Source organism: Capra hircus, chromosome 11 (assembly GCF_001704415.2).
Source record: "Capra hircus breed San Clemente chromosome 11, ASM170441v1, whole genome shotgun sequence".
Taxonomy (NCBI): domain Eukaryota; kingdom Metazoa; phylum Chordata; class Mammalia; order Artiodactyla; family Bovidae; genus Capra; species Capra hircus.
The window spans coordinates 48,968,440-48,984,624 of NC_030818.1; the positions used below are offsets into that span (position 1 = coordinate 48,968,440).

At 49.0% G+C, this 16,185-nt stretch overlaps 1 protein-coding gene across 1 annotated transcript; it reads left to right on the forward strand.

Annotated features, from left to right (window-relative positions):
- Window positions 1,999-15,178, forward strand: GGCX (gamma-glutamyl carboxylase). The gene is made up of 15 exons (XM_005686722.3): window positions 1,999-2,121; window positions 2,513-2,683; window positions 3,976-4,134; window positions 4,589-4,754; window positions 7,100-7,178; window positions 8,244-8,350; window positions 9,273-9,436; window positions 9,787-10,052; window positions 10,199-10,330; window positions 10,679-10,830; window positions 11,259-11,428; window positions 11,642-11,772; window positions 12,269-12,416; window positions 12,591-12,786; window positions 13,206-15,178. Exons 1-15 carry the CDS (start codon window positions 2,079-2,081, stop codon window positions 13,396-13,398), a joined length of 2,277 nt encoding a protein of 758 aa, XP_005686779.3. The 5' UTR covers window positions 1,999-2,078; the 3' UTR covers window positions 13,399-15,178.

Sequence of the window (16,185 nt, forward strand, 5' to 3'; positions counted from 1 at the left end):
AGGCAGACCTTTGTTGGCAAAGTAATGTCTCTGCTTTTGAATATGCCATCTAGGTTGGTCATAACTTTCCTGCCAAGGAGTAAGCGTCTTTTAATTTCATGGCTGCAATCACCATCTGCAGTGATTTTGGAGCCCCAAAAAATAAAGTCCGACACTGTTTCCCCATCTATTTCCCATGAAGTGATGGGACCGGATGCCATGATCTTAATTTTCTGAATGTTGAGTTTTAAGCCAACTTTTTCACTCTCCTCTTTCACTTTCATCAAGAGGCTTTTTAGTTCCTCTTCACTTTCTGCCATAAGGGTGGTGTCATCTGCATATCTGAGGTTATTGATATTTCTCCCCGCAATCTTGATTCCAGCTTGTGCTTCTTTCAGCCCAGTGTTTCTCATGATGTACTCTGCATATAAGTTAAACAGGGTGACAGTATACAGCCTTGACGTACTCCTCTTCCTATTTGGAACCAGTCTGTTGTTCCATGTCCAGTTCTAACTGTTGCTTCCTGACCTGCAAATAGGTTCTTACAGTTCTCAATAATGTGTGTAGCAACATAAAGGGGTCCTGAGACTAAAAAGTGAAGAGGAACTAAAAAGCCTCTTGATGAAAGTGAAAGAGGAGAGTGAAAAAGTTGGCCTAAAGCTCAACATTGAGAAAATGAAGATCATGGCATCCGGTCCCAGTACTTCATGGGAAATAGATGGGGAAACAGTGGAAACAGTGTCAGACTTTATCTTTTTGGGCTTCAGAATCACTGCAGATGGTGACTGCAGCCATGAAATTAAAAGACGCTTACTCCTTGGAAGAAAAGTTATGATCAACCTAGATAGCATATTCAAAAGCAGAGACATTACTTTGCCAACAAAGGTCCGTCTAGTCAAGGCTATGGTTTTTCCAGTGGTCATGTATGGATGTGAGAGTTGGACTGTGAAGAAAGCTGAGCGCCGAAGAATTGATGCTTTTGAACTGTGCTATTGGAGAAGCCTCTTGGACTGCAAGGAGTTCCAACCAGTCCATTCTGAAGGAGATCAGCCCTGGGACTTCTGCAAGGAGATCCAACCAGTCCATTCTGAAGGAGATCAGCCCTGGGATTTCTTTGGAGGGAATGATGCTAAAGCTGAAACTCCAGTACTTTGGCCACCTCATGCAAAGAGTTGACTCACTGGAAAAGACTCTGATGCTGGGAGGGATTGCGGGCAGGAAGAGAAGGGGACGACAGAGGATGAGATGGCTGGATGGCATCACTCACTCGATGGACGCGAGTCTGAGTGAACTCCGGGAGTTGGTGATGGACAGGGAGGCCTGGCGTGCTGCGATTCATGGGGTCGCAAAGAGTCGGACACGACTAAGCGACTGAACTGAACTGAACTGAATTGAGACTAAAAAATGTGAGAACCCCTGCACTAAGAAGCCTTCCTCTGATCCTGCTTGTCAATTCCAGGGCAGAGAAACAATGTTACAAAGCTGTTCAAGACTCACGTTCCCCATCAAACACACTCTGTTTACTGCCCCTACTCTGCATTCCTTCTGCAGTCAGGTCGTTCCGGGTTTCCTGCTGCTTTCAAATCTGTGGTTCCAGGCCGGGTCAGCCCTCCCAGGTGCATCCTCAACCGGGCGGGAAACTCTCTGGGAAGAGTCTTGACTTTTGCGCCCGCACCGTTCACACATCTGCAGCGACCTAACAGGGGCGGGAAGGGAGCCAGGGAGGTCGTGGGCGCCGAGAGCCTTCTTTAGGTTGATAGAGCGGAGAGGGCTCGGGAGGCCTCAGGGACGAGACTAGGTACTTGACAAAAAAGAGACAGGTCCACGCACACCTTCACTCATCGGTCACCAGCGAAGGCGAGCTCCGACCCCGCCCCCTCGCCCCCTCGTTGCCCCGCCCCCAGACCCCTCGTTCCGCCCTCTACCGCCAAGCAGGGAGTCCGGCGCGGCTGACTAGGGCCCTTCACGACAGTCTTGGCGCTTTCCGGCTGGCCTCGCGCGTGCTGACGTGTCGGGGAGGCGGGGCTTAGGGGAGCCTCCCCTTGCGACGCCCCTGGGCTGGGAGGTTGTTGCTGTGGCATATCTACCTCCCCGAGGCCATGGCGGTCTCTGCTCGGCCCGCGCGGGCCCCGCGGGGCCCAGGTAGGCTCAGAGCCCCGCCTTGTGGCGGATAGAGAAGGGCGCGACTTTCAGAGGGGTTGGGAAGGGACGCCCTGCGGATCCTGGGGAAGGGAGCCTCGGGTGGGAAGGGTCTTGTAGAGAGAGATTGCAGTCTTCTGTTTCGGGGTGGGTTGATGACATTCAGGACGCTTTGCGATTAGGGGGCTGCAGTCTGAGAAAGGTTTTGGGGCATTGGGGGATCCTGGAGGAGGGGCTGCACTGCAGGGATGTTTCGAGCAGTCAGAGATCGGTGGGAAAACCCAGGTAGGCAGAAGCCCTAGACGGAGATTTCTCTGCTTTGAGAAGGATTCTCTTTTAAAACATCTCCATTCCCATATGTGCACGTGCAACTCTCTCCATTTATTGGTTGCAGACAAAGTAAAGAAAGACAAGGCTGCACAGACTTCAGGGCCCCGTCAGGGCAGCCGAATGGGGAAACTGTTGGGTTTTGAGTGGACAGATGTGTCCAGCTGGGAGAGGCTGGTGACCCTGCTGAATAGACCCACGGATCCTGCAAGCCTGGCAGTCTTCCGTTTTCTCTTCGGTAAGTCCAGTGTCTGGGAGGTGCCAGCGTGGTTGGGGGTGAAAGAATGACAATGGTCCCTTGTCCATTTCTTGGATACTTACTTGCTTAGTGGACTAACCTTCCTTTTTCTAAAAGCTGAAGTGACTAATATCCTCGAAGAACTCTTTGTAACCCAGTTTTGACTCCTCTGATTAGGGCTTGGAGATCAGAAGTGCTTTGATCCGAGGCTACAGGAAATACAGAGACAGAGGAACAGGAACCCATTTTATTTGTGGAATGAAGTTTTCCAGTAACTACGCTAAGGACTAGACTTCAGAGAAATGGCAGGGGTGACAAAGCAGCCATTTAGGCTGTGACTGCCTAATCCAGACCTTTCTAACTCATAGGCCACAGCATGTATATTTGGCATGAGTTACAGACATGCCGAGATATTACTCTCCTTAACCCAGTGGTTCTCAACTGGAGACGATTTTGCTCTCCAGGGGACATTTGGCAATGTCTCTAGACATTTGTATTTGTCACAGCTAGGTGTGGGGGGAGGGGAAGAAGTGGTTACTGGCATCTACGCAGAAATCAGGGATGCTGCTGAATGACCTATGAACCACAGGGTAGACCTCCAGCAAATAATTAACCAGGCCAAACTGAATTGTCCTGGGATTGAGAAATCCTGCCTTAATTTGGAGCTGGCTTCCTGACCTGAGTAGCCCTTCTGTTTACCCCAGTGTGCTGGCCAGATACTGCTGTGCCAGGAAGTAAAAGAGGTTGAGGGCGCATCACCCCAGAGCACTTTGTGTAGCCGATAAGACAGACCTTTACAAACATGACCATCAAAACCTGAATACCTTCAATAGCACTTTGTACGCTTCTTTCATTTAGTCTTCTCTGAGACCCTGCAAAATATTATGAGCCCCTTCTCACAAATGGGGAATTGGCTCAGGGAGGTGCAGTGGCTGAAATCCCACAACTGGCATAATGCCTAGCACAGAGTAGGCACTCAACCAATTCCCAGGTGGCGCGAGTGGTAAAGAACCTGTCTGTCAATGCAGGAGATGCGGGTTCGACCCCTGGGTCAGGAGATCCCCTGGAGGAGGAAATGGCAACCCACTCCAGTATTCTTGGCTGGAGAATCCCATGGACGGGGCTCCAGTCCATTGGATTAAAAAGAGTCAGACACGACTGAAGCGACTTAGCAAGCATGATTATTGTTGAATGAATTCTTTCTGGAGCTGGGTGTGCTCGACTGTATTCTAGTATGTTCCATGGTTGCCTTTGCTGAGGCCTATCGGCACCCTCCCCCTCTGCCTTCTCAGGGCTGATGATGGTGCTGGACATTCCCCAGGAGCGGGGTCTCAGTTCTCTAGACCGAAGATACTTGGATGGCCTGGAGGTGTGTCGCTTCCCCTTGCTGGACGCCCTGCAGCCACTGCCACTTGACTGGATGTATCTGGTCTACACCATCATGTTTCTGGGTGAGAGAAACTGCAGGAGAGATGGGAGTATTGACTGACCTACCTAAAACCCAGAAATCCGAAGCATGTTGGCAAATGACCAGGGTCTTGGGTTTCATTTTTATTTTTGGCTGTGCCACATGGTTTGCGAGATTTTAGTTCCCTGACTGGGGATCGAACTTAGGCCCTTGGCATTGAAAACACTAAGTCCTAACCACTGGGCCGCCAGGGAATTCTCCAGGTTTTCTTATTTTACTTCTTCTATAACTTATAATTTCATCTTGCTGACCTGTGTGTCATCTGAGCTGTGACCCCTTAACTCTTTAAAATATTGAAATAACATTTAGTTGAGATTTATTTTTATCTGACTATAAAATGTCTGATGATTTTCTTAACCCCACCCATAGCCTGTCCCAGGGGAGCTGGGCCTGTGGTGACCCTTTGACCTTTTAATCCTCTCCCCTACCAATCCCAGGGGCACTGGGCATGATGCTGGGCCTGTGCTACCGGATAAGCTGTGTGTTATTCCTGCTGCCATACTGGTATGTGTTTCTCCTGGACAAGACATCGTGGAACAACCATTCCTATCTGTATGGCTTGTTGGCCTTTCAGCTGACATTTGTGGATGCACACCACTACTGGTATGAGTCTAGGGGGAACAAGGGAGGGGTTGGCTGTATCAGGATGGTCACCAGTAAGGTCCTAGCACTTGTCCCAGCAAGCATATCTTCAACCACGCTTTGCAGAGTAAACATAGCAAAGGTGACTTGGATGGACTCCGGAGGGGCAAGGGTCAGCGAGGCGGGAGCTCTGAGGGTGACCACAAGCAGAATGGCTCCATTCCCACCCCTTTAGTCTTTCCCTGTCTCCCCAGGTGTCTTGATCTGTCCACTTCCTGTAATCCTCTTAGAAGAAGAGAAGACTAAAGCCAGACATAGCTGTTTTCAAATACTTCTAGGGTGGTCATGTGGAAGAGGGAGCAGAGTTTCTCTGTGAGGGACAGGATTAGAGCCAAGAGTAGACATTGCTGTGGGGTAGAGGCATGTCAGAAGGAGAGGGCCCACCAGGGCTGCTCAGCAGAGCTGTCCCTGGAGGAGGTAACCCCCACCTCTGGCTTATGTGACCATCTTTCAGGAGAGGTGAAAAAGGGATTTGGAGACAGGGTGGCAGAACTGATGATCTTTAAGGAATCCTTCTATTACTAAGTGAAAAGCAAGTATGAGCTGTCAGTAACTTGGGCATAGGAAGAAAAACTCAAACACTGGATTCGTTAGTGATTTATCAGTCATTAATAACGTCAATCATCTGTACACCTATGCAGATATCCCCTTTTTGTAAACCTTTACATTCATTCAGAGTGGCCAGCTCTCATCATAAAGAATTGAGAGGCAGTTGGGCTTTCCTGGAGGCTCAGATAGTAAAGAATCCGCCTGCAATGCAGGAGACCCAGGTTTGATCCCTGGATCAGGAAGATACCCTGGAAAAGGGAATGGCTGGTATTCTTGCCTGGAGAATGCCATAGACAGAGAAACCTGATGGGCTACAGTCCATGGAGTCACAAAGAGTTGGACATGACTGAGTGACTAACACTCTTTGACAGAGTACCCCAGAAAGTCTCATTTTTGTGATTTTTGCACAATTTGAAAAAATATCTATCATTCACTGAAGGCTTTCCACATGCCAAGCACTATGCTAAACACTTGCTTTTTCCATGTTATAATCCCATGAGGTCCATAGTGCTGTTCCCATCGTATAAATGAAGAAATTAAGGCTTAGAGACATAAAGGATTTGTCTAAGGTCACCGAGCAGTTAAGAGGCATAAATGAGACTCCAGCACTGGCAGACTCCAGTGCTCTTGAGCACAAGTATAATAACCTGCCGCTTTCCTGGCTTCTCTGCTCATTCTGTGTCTTCTTGAAAACCTGCTTTGCTTCTGCCTCCCCAGAATACATCTAATCTTAGTAGTCTGGTTTTTTCAGTTCTCAGCCTAGGTACACTGTTAATAGATATTCTCTGGCCCTAGATCCTAGCATCCAGGTCTGTGAAATGTCAGTTTGTCTTGCAAACTGAAACTTTGCTTTAAATGCACTATGTATGTTTTCATACACCAGCTTTGCAAACATTCCCTGAAATACCTTCTTTTTCAAATTTAGTCCTATTTTAGCACTGTAATCTTTTTTTTTTTTGCATATCAGGGATTCTTTCAGAGAAGGCAATAGCACCCCATTCCAGTATTCTTGCCTGGAAAATCCCATGGATGGAGGAGACTGGTGGGCTGCAGTCCATGGGGTCGCTGAGGGTTGGACACAACTGAGCAACTTCACTTTCACTTTTCACTTTCATGCATTGGAGAAGGAAATGGCAATCCACTCCAGTGTTCTTGCCTGGAGAATCCCAGGGACGGGGAGCCTGGGGGCCTGCCATCTATGGGGTCGCACAGAGTCAGACACGAGTGAAGTGACTTAGCAGCAGTGGTAGTGATTCTTTATGCCCTTCTCCCATGCAGTGGATGGGGTGGCAGGTGGAGCAGGGGGAAGTACACCTTCCCTCATGCAGGTAACACAAGATCAGTGTATACTGGTCTTACCGCCAACTGCCCTGTGGCCATGGGATGGGGCATGGAGGGTCTACAGCCCCTTTCTTCTAGGGCTAGCACTGTAGTCTTTTTCCTGGTTTGTTTTATGAGGAGAGACTAATTTGTTAACTAACAGATGTTAAACACTGAATATTTTGTTGTTGTTATAACTCACTGGTAGTTACAACTAGTAGTTTCTGTTATGACTTGAAATAATCGTTACAGGGTGCTCAATAATTCGCAAGGGCCTCAGAATAGCCCAGAGAACTGAGAAGATGTGGGAGACATCCTACAATAGAGAGATCATTACAGAGATATCCTGGAATAGAGAGATGATTACATTTAAAAAGCAAGGTAGAAATGGGACTGGACTAAGAACCTGTCCTCCACCCTTCTCCCTCTCACTGCAGGTCTGTGGATGGCCTGCTGAGGGCCCGGAAGCGGAACGCCCATGTGCCCCTTTGGAACTATGCTGTGTTGCGTGGCCAGGTACCAGATCGCAGGAGAGAGGGCTTATTCTTCACAGCCATTGGCAGCATGGCCGCCCGCTGTCAGACTTCACTCTGCTTGGCCTCCCTGAATCTTCTCCTCTTCCCTCCTCCTCTTTGAAACGCAACTGTTAAAAAATTTTTTTATTTTATCTTTGGCTATGCTGGGTATTCATTGCTGCATACAAGTCTCTTTTTAGTTGTGGAGAGCAGGGGCTACTCTTGAGTGCTGTGCCCCAGTTTCTCATTGTGGTGGCTTCTCTGATTGCACAGCATGGGCTCTAGGCAAGAGAGCTTTGTGGGCTCTAAAGTGTGGGCTCACTGGTTGTGTGGTGCTGGGCTTAGTTGCCCCTCAGCATGTAGGATCTTCCTACATCAGGCATTGAAGCCATGTCCCTTGCATTGGTAGGTAGATTCTCATCTACTGGACCACCAGGGACATCCCTCTTTTTCCCTTTTTGCTGGAAAGCTGGGCTGGCTTCTCCCTGTTTTCTAATCTAATCTACTTCCCAATCTCTGGGGTCTCTCACCTTTTCATACAAAGAAAGAATAGAGCTTTATTCCCACCAGCTTAGAATCCTCATAAGGAAAGAATAACCTCAGTGCTTCATGACTTTCCTTTTCCCTTTATGACTTTTCCTTCAAAAGTGAAAGTAAAGTGAAAGTGTTAGTTGCTCAGTCCGGTCTGACTCTTAGCAGCTGCATGGACTGTGGTCTGCCAGGCTCCTCTGCCCATGGAATTCTCCAGGCAAGAATACTGGAGTGGGTTGCTGTTCCTTTCTCCAGGGGATCTTCCCAATTCAGAGATGGAACCCAGGTCTCCTGCATTGTAGTCAGATTCTTTACTATCTGAGCCACCAGGGAAGCCCAACTTTTCCATCCTGACTTTGCCTAATACTTTGCCTGATATCTGTAGGATGTTAGGTGAGTGAACGTCTGAGATGAATGAATAGAGTAGATCTCATCTCTCAGGCCCTGGACTGAGGTCAGAACCGATTTGTGACTGTCTGTGGAGGATGAGGTTCTGACTTTGTTTGAATATTCGTTTTGCATATCGTGTTTGCAGATCTTCATCGTGTACTTCATTGCGGGCATAAAGAAGCTGGACGCAGACTGGGTGGAAGGCTACTCTATGGAATACCTGTCTCGGCACTGGCTCTTCAGCCCTTTCAAGTGAGCGGCAGGGCAGAGGCCTAGAGTGGCCAGGTGCAGGGTTGAGGGGCTCACCTCCTTCAGGTCTACGGTCCTAGCTGCTGCTCCCGCTTTGCCTAAATTTGCTGCATGCTTCACTCTGTCCACTCATCTCTGTCTTCAGCAGAAGGCAGAGTTGATGATGTCAATAGATCTAGGCTTAGCTGCCCCTGGGAGACTTACAGCCTGGGCCAGAATGAAGGGAAAAGAAATAAAGGAAAGGGGAGTGCCAGCACTAGGTGACTTCCAGAGTGGGGAAGTCACTTCCCAGACCAGGGATCGAACCCGTGTCCCCTGCACTGGCAGGCAGATTCTTAACCACTGGACCACCAGGGAACCCCCTTCTCGTCTGTCTTTGTACTCTTCCCTCTGCCCTGACCCCTCCCACTTCCGGAAGTTTGACATCATTATATTAGCCCAGTGTTCCCCTTGTAAAGTTTCTCTTCTGGTGTACCTCCAGGAAGAACCTGCCCTGCACAACACACGCACTGCTCAGTCAAAGTTTGCTCTGGGAGCTCTGCCCTTGCTTATTACTTAGGGCATGTTGAAAGAAATTGGACGCCTGAAGTATGTGAGATTCCCTGGTGGCTCAGATGGTAAAGAACCAGCCTGCAATGCAGGAGACCCGGGTTCAATACCTGGCTTGGAAAATCCCATGGACAGAGTAGCCTGGTGGGCTATAGTCCCTAAGGTCGTAAAGAGTTGGATACGACTGAGCGACTAACACTCTTAATTAAGTAGGAATGAAAAGGGGTTGGAAAACCCTCCCAGAGGATGTCTTTGTGTGGAATTCTCTACCCACCTGCCTGGGTGGATCATGCAGCATGGAGAGGGTAGCAGAGGTGCCTCGACTGTGAGTATTCGGTGCGTGCTAGTGCCTGAGCTTTGACCCTGGTGTCTGCAGACTTGTGTTGTCCGAGGAGATGACGAGTCTGCTGGTGGTGCACTGGTGCGGACTGCTGCTCGACCTCTCAGCCGGTTTCCTGCTCTTCTTTGATGCCTCAAGACCCATCGGCTTCGTCTTCGTGTCCTACTTCCACTGCATGAATTCCCAGCTTTTCAGCATTGGTCAGTTCCTATAATCTGGTGGGAAACAGGAAGCCACAGGTGTGCAGGGGAGGGACAAACCAGTGGCCCGTGTGGCAGGGGGAGACGGTGACAGGAACAGGAGCTAAGCTGAGCCGGACGTCATCTCTGAGAGATGGAAACAGATGGGAAGGTGGCCCAGGGCTTTTGGGCTCAGCTAGTATGTTTTGTAATAAGTTTCTGTGGGAAGTAATAGGCTGCAGTTGAGAATTTCTTTGATCATAAGTGAAATACCTGGGAGAGGCTGCCTAGGAGAAGGGGAGGTGTGGAGGCGATGAGCCACGTTTTCCAGCCCAACTCCTGAAGTGCTGGTTTCCTCCCCGCTGTTCTAGGCATGTTCCCCTACGTCATGCTGGCCAGCAGCCCTCTCTTCTGCTCTCCTGAGTGGCCTCGGAAGCTGGTAGCTCACTGCCCGAAAAAGCTGCAAGAGCTGCTGCCCCTCAGGACTGCCCCTCAGCCCAGCACTTCCTGCATGTATAAGAGGAGCCGGGCCAGAGGCAGTCAGAAGCCAGGGCTGCGCCACCAGCTGAGCACTGCCTTCACCCTGCTCTACCTCCTGGAGCAGCTCTTCTTGCCCTATTCCCACTTCCTCACCCAGGTTCGTGTGGGCTGGGGGTCTGCTTGGATAGTGGTAGAGGGGACTGTGCTCAGGAGAGAAGCAGGCAGGTCTGGGGACCTCTCTGGGCAGAGGACGGCGTTAGCATGAGGAGCATGGAGCTGATTCCCACCGCCCTGCCTCCTCAGGGGTACAACAACTGGACCAACGGGCTATACGGCTACTCTTGGGACATGATGGTGCACTCCCGCTCCCACCAGCACGTGAAGATCACCTACCGTGATGGCCGCACCGGCGAGCTGGGCTACCTCAACCCTGGGGTGAGATGCCACTAACTTCCTGGCCTTCAGAGGCCCCCTGGAGCTTTGGGGTCTGGTCTCTGTGGGTCCACTTTGCCCTTTCTCTGGAGCTAGGTGGAACCTTCTTTTGTGGGGGTTGAAATGGGGCAGTGTCATTCACATCCCTCAATTGAGATGAGACTTAGAAAGGTGAGTACCGCTAGCCCAGCAATGAAAAACAATTCTTCCACAAAGTTTTTTGGTTCTCATATTTTTCCTTCCCTGTCAAAACTGGCAGCAGGCAGGGATCTTTTTGTGCCTTCGGCATTGCATGACCTGTCTGGAAGCTCAATAACAACGAGGTGGGACTAATGTGGGGGTTTGGGGCAGGTATTTACACAGAGCCGGCGTTGGAAGGACCATGCAGACATGCTGAAGCAATATGCCACTTGCCTGAGCCGCCTGCTGCCCAAGTACAATGTCACTGAGCCCCAGATCTACTTTGATATTTGGGTCTCCATCAATGACCGCTTCCAGCAGAGGTGGGCAAGGGGAGCAGAGAAGGGGGAAAACGTGAAGTCCAGCCTTTTTTGGCCAAGATGACTAGCCTGTGCTCCTCAGTGTTGTCTTGCTTGCAAGGCTGTCCGCTGGTGCATGTCTCTGTTGACCTGGTTGTGGGCATAGCTGATTGCATCCAGCAGAGGGCACCATCATCCCGAAGAAAAGGGAACTCATTCTCTTAGAAGCTGTTAACTCTCCTCAGGCGGCCACTAACCCCCATTCTTCCCAGTGCTCCAGAATCTCTTTCCCCTCTTCTGTTTCTCTGTCCCCAACTGGCAGTAACATGCTGACATAGGCTGTTTCTTCTTTCTGGAAAACCGTTTGTTCTATCTGGGAACAGTGATGAACAAAACTGGAAATTTCGGTATGTAGGTGGCTATGGCCTTAGAACATGATTTCTTTCCCTAAGGATTTTTGACCCTCGTGTGGACATCGTGCAGGCTGCCTGGTCCCCCTTCCAGCGTACATCTTGGCTGCAGCCACTGCTGATGGACCTATCTCCCTGGAGAACTAAACTGCAGGAGATCAAGAGCAGCCTGGACAACCACACCGAAGTGGTCTTCATTGCAGATTTCCCTGGTATGAAAAAAAGTACAAAGGCTTTGCTGTCTCCCTCCTAGCCTCCTAGGCCAGAGACACAGTGTGTGATGGAGCCGGGAGGGTCTGCTCCTGGTGGGAGGCTGGTTTTTGAAACCCGAGGTGGAAGTGCTGGTGAAGGTGTGATTTCTCTGTTGTGACTGGGAGTGAGTTCACGCCACCTTGGGGTGGGATGGGAACTCTTGCCCCTGGCAGGGCTGCACCTGGAGAACTTCGTGAGCGAAGACCTGGGCAACACTAGCATCCAGCTGCTGCAGGGGGAGGTGACCGTGGAGCTGGTGGCAGAACAGAAGAACCAGACTCTTCAGGAGGGAGAAAAAATGCAGGTGTTTGGCTTGAATTAACAATGATAGAAAACTTTTGATGAGTGCAGTTGATTTAGTATAAATGCAAAATCCTTTAACGTAACAGTAATGCAGTGGGAGGCTTCCCTAGTGGCTCAATTGATAAAGAATCCACCTGCCAATTGCAGGAGATGCAGGTTCAATCCTTGGGTCAGGAGGATCCCTTGGAGAAGGAAGTGGCAACCTGCTCCAGCATTCTTGCCTGGAAAATCCCATGGACAGAGGAGCCTGGTGGGCTACAGTCCATGGGGTCACGAAAGAGTTGGACACGACTTAGCGACTAAATAACAACAATGCATTGGGGCTGAAAAAGCAAGGGCCCTTGGGGCTATAAATAGCCTCGCACAGGATTCTAGAGGTCAGTTCCTTTGGATTCCAAAATACAAGAAAAAAGATGGAGGTGGGGAAGTGGAGGGAGGCCACAGGCTGGCTAGGGAAAGGCTAGAGGGTGAGAGATCCATTACTTGCCCCCTTTCAGTTGCCTGCTGGTGAGTACCATAAGGTGTACACAGTGTCGTCCAGCCCTTCCTGCTACATGTACATCTACGTCAACACTACAGAGGTTGCACTAGAGCAAGACCTGGCGTATCTTCAAGAATTGAAGGAGAAGGTGGAGAATGGAAGTGGTGAGCATCTGAAGATTTGGGCTGAGAGAGCCCACTTTATAGGAAGTCGGGGTCATGATCGAGGATCTGCCCACTTAACAAATGAATTTGAAGCGTCTAGCTGGGGAAAGAGGAGTTCTAGAAGAGAGAATGCTCTCTTCTTAGTGATTCCTCTTTTTGCCCTCTTCCGGACAGAAACAGGGCCTCTGCCTCCAGAGCTGCAACCTCTGCTCGAAGGGGAAGTCAGAGGTGGCCCTGAGCCAACACCACTGGTCCAGACCTTCCTTAGACGCCAGCAAAGGCTCCAAGAGATTGAACGCCGGCGAAATGCCCCTTTCTATGAGCGATTTGTCCGCTTCTTGCTGCGAAAGCTCTTTATCTTTCGCCGCAGGTAAGCTTTACCCAATAGTACTTGTCTTTGTCATCAGATGTTTGCAGGCTGGGTCACTGTTCTCTGGTGAGAGTAACAGTAGGGACTTTCCCCGAAGAGGACAATCCAGTGCTAAACTTCTCCCTTTTTCCTCTCTCCTTGCTCCTCTCCCTGATTTATTGGGAGAGTAAATGGTATGTCTGATGGGCACTGTCTAGTTCTGACTCAGCTTATCTCCTGTGGGTTATTCCTACCCGACCCTGGAATCCTCAGACTGTGTGAAGAGTGGGGTGCCCTTCCAGCTGGGATGGGGGTGTCTGGGGGGAGATTCTTGTCTGTGGGTGAGAGGCCAGATGACCAGGTGTCCTCTGAGAGCTTTGGCAGGATTGCCTGTGTTGAAATAGGAGTTTGGACAGCTGGCTTTTTCCCATCTTTTTCAGCTTTCTCATGACTTGTATCTCACTTCGAAATCTGGCATTAGGCCGCCCTTCCCTGGAGCAGCTGGCCCAAGAAGTGACTTACGCCAACTTGCGACCCTTTGAGCCAGCGGGAGAGCCGAGTCCTGTAAACACAGATTCTTCAAATCCTAACCCTCCCGAGCCGGATTCTCACCCTGTCCACTCAGAGTTCTGAGGGAGGCCGGATGTGGAGTATAGATGTGGCAGCAGCCAGTCACAGGACCATTACAAAGGCAGTGGACATGTGAAAACACTACTTCAGATTTTTTGTTTTTCCTCCATATCCATGGCTATAATAAATTCAGAGAGGATAGATTAGAGGGACCAAGGAAATAAGGCAAGGATAAGATTTATCAATTCCAAGGTTGAGGGGCTTGGGCAGTGGGGTTAAAAAACAATGTGAAAATGTCTTTCAAGGGGTAAGAATTAGGTTTAAAGTGACTTGCTCCTTGCCAGAAGAGAGTTAATGGTCCATGAAAATAACAGCTGCTGTTCTTAATTAAGTGCTTGCCATATACAGGCACTGTGTGAAGCCCTGTCCTAGAATTATTACACTTATTCCTTAAGAGCCATAAGCCCTATTTTGTGGTTGGGGAAGCTGAGGCTGAGAGGTAGTATAATTCGCTCAAAGACATATACCTAATAAGGGATGGACTGACTGATGGTCTGAACTTCAAGTCTGTTTGGCATAAAGTCCTGCACCCTGCCTCTTAAAATTTTCAGAATCACTGACAGTAATTCTGAAATAACATAGCTTAAAACTTGTCTGATTATAAAGTGTGATTAGGATGGTGATCAGGTTTTAGATGCAGAGTAATTTTCTCTTCACTGCAATTTTGATTCTTTTTTTGTTCCTATTATTTATACAGCCAGTTTTTCACTAGGGGTTATGAGCATAGAATAGCAGAAAGTTAAACTGACAACAGAATTTAGATGATTAGTAGTGATATATATCTAAAAAATAAGCTTAGTATTTAGCATTATTCTAGTTTTCAATGAGCAGGAGGTGATATAAAGTGAGATTTAACCAAATGTAATGAAATCAGGAGATGTTTACAGTCATGATGTGTAAGATTTGGATGTGATTCTGGAAGATCCTCAATTCTGTGAAAATTCAAAGGCCTGGCACTGGGCTAGGAAGTGAGAATGCATAATTAACAGAAACAAACGAAAAACAGGCCCTGCTTGGGAACCCTGTGTGGAGGCAGAGGCCGGCGGCAGCAGGCTGGCAGTCCCAGTTACTTTGATAAAGGATTACATTTGTTTTCCGTCTTCTTTTCCCATGCTCCACTCCATCCAATCTCAGGGTTCTTTCCTAGGTGGCTGCTTTTCACCATATACACTTGGGTTGACTATGTCCACTCCATGGTTTCCAAGGATGCCGCTGCTTAGATTTCTTTCCTGTGCTCTAGAACTGTTTATCTAGCTCCACCTGGCTATCCCAGAGTTCTTAACTGTCATAAACACAAGATGCGTTCATCCACAACTGCTTATTACCGAATGGCAGCTGTTTTTTTGATTCTTCCATTTTCCTTCCATTTCTTAAGATTTCAAGGCCCATCAGTTCTACCTCTTACTTTTCGGACCTGTTGAATTCATCTCTCCTACCTCTGTCCTTTCAGCCTTTATACTGGAATCCAGTTAGAGACAGATCAGAGCAGGGCTGCCAGGGAGTTGTGCAGGTTGGGCCTGAGTGCACTCAACTGACCCAAGTGGAGCCTGGCAGTAAGTCCTGTGATTCACACAAGGCATTTTGTGGGTTAGAGATAGCTGTGGCACAGGGCACTTTGCTAAGAACCATGCGTGGGAAACACTGGTTTTCAATGCCTTTGCAGATCCCCTCAGTGACATGATATACCTTGGCACTGTGTCCTTTCCCATAACTGCTGCCCCACCCGCCTTTTTACTTGGTGAAAATAATAAAAGTATTTCTTCATTTTGGAAGGGAACTCTTACAGAAGTATTTTTCTTGTTACAGGCAAGGATGTTACTTTCCCCCAACTGTTAGTGTACCACCTGTCTCATTTTCCAAGTGACAATGCTGTGGGTACCTAATACTGTCAAGGAAAGCTGTTCACTGGAGGAAATCTGGGTTCTCCAGGTTTCAGTATTCAGACCCTGGTAATCAATGTTTAGCCGGAAGGCTTTGCTTCCTACCATAGGCCAGCATTTAGGTCTTTTGTCCCTGACCAGTGTCATCCCTGGAGAAGGCAATGGCACCCCACTCCAGTACTCTTGCCTGGAAAATCCCATGGGTGGAGGTGCCTGGTAAGCTGCAGTCCATGGGGTCGCGAAGTCAAGACACGACTGAGCGACTTCCCCTTCTTTTCCCTTTCATGCACTGGAAAAGGAAATGGCATCCCACTCCAGTGTTCTCGCCTGGAGAATCCCAGGGACGGGGGAGCCTGGTGGGCTGCCATCTATGAGGACGCACAGAGTCAGACATGACTGAAGTGACTTAGCAGCAGCAGCAGCGTCATCCCCCTTGAAACTAGTCAAGTATGATTTTCAACTTAAACGCGACGTTTCACATTCCCTTTCATTAGCACTTTATGCTTTTGATTCTCAAGCTGTAACCATTTCATGCCTTTGCACCTACTGGCCTCCCTGAGCTTGTTAATCCCCAACCTCTACCCCGGGTCTAGGCAGAGGACAAGCCACCTTTGTCACTCTCATCTGCAAGCTCCTTGACAACAGGTGTCATCCTAGTAAATGCTGAACCAAACCTCAAGGCCGTTCTCTCTCTGGTGCTGTTTCACCAGCCTACAGATGCTTCTTCCTCACTGTCATTATTTGACCATGGTTCACTGCAGATGGTGATTGCAGCCATGAAATTAAAAGATGCTTACTCCTTGGAAGGAAAGTTATGACCCACCTAGATAGCATATTCAAAAGCAGAGACACTACTTTGCCAACAAAGGTCCATCTAGTCAAGGCTGTTTTTCCAGTAGTCATGCATTGA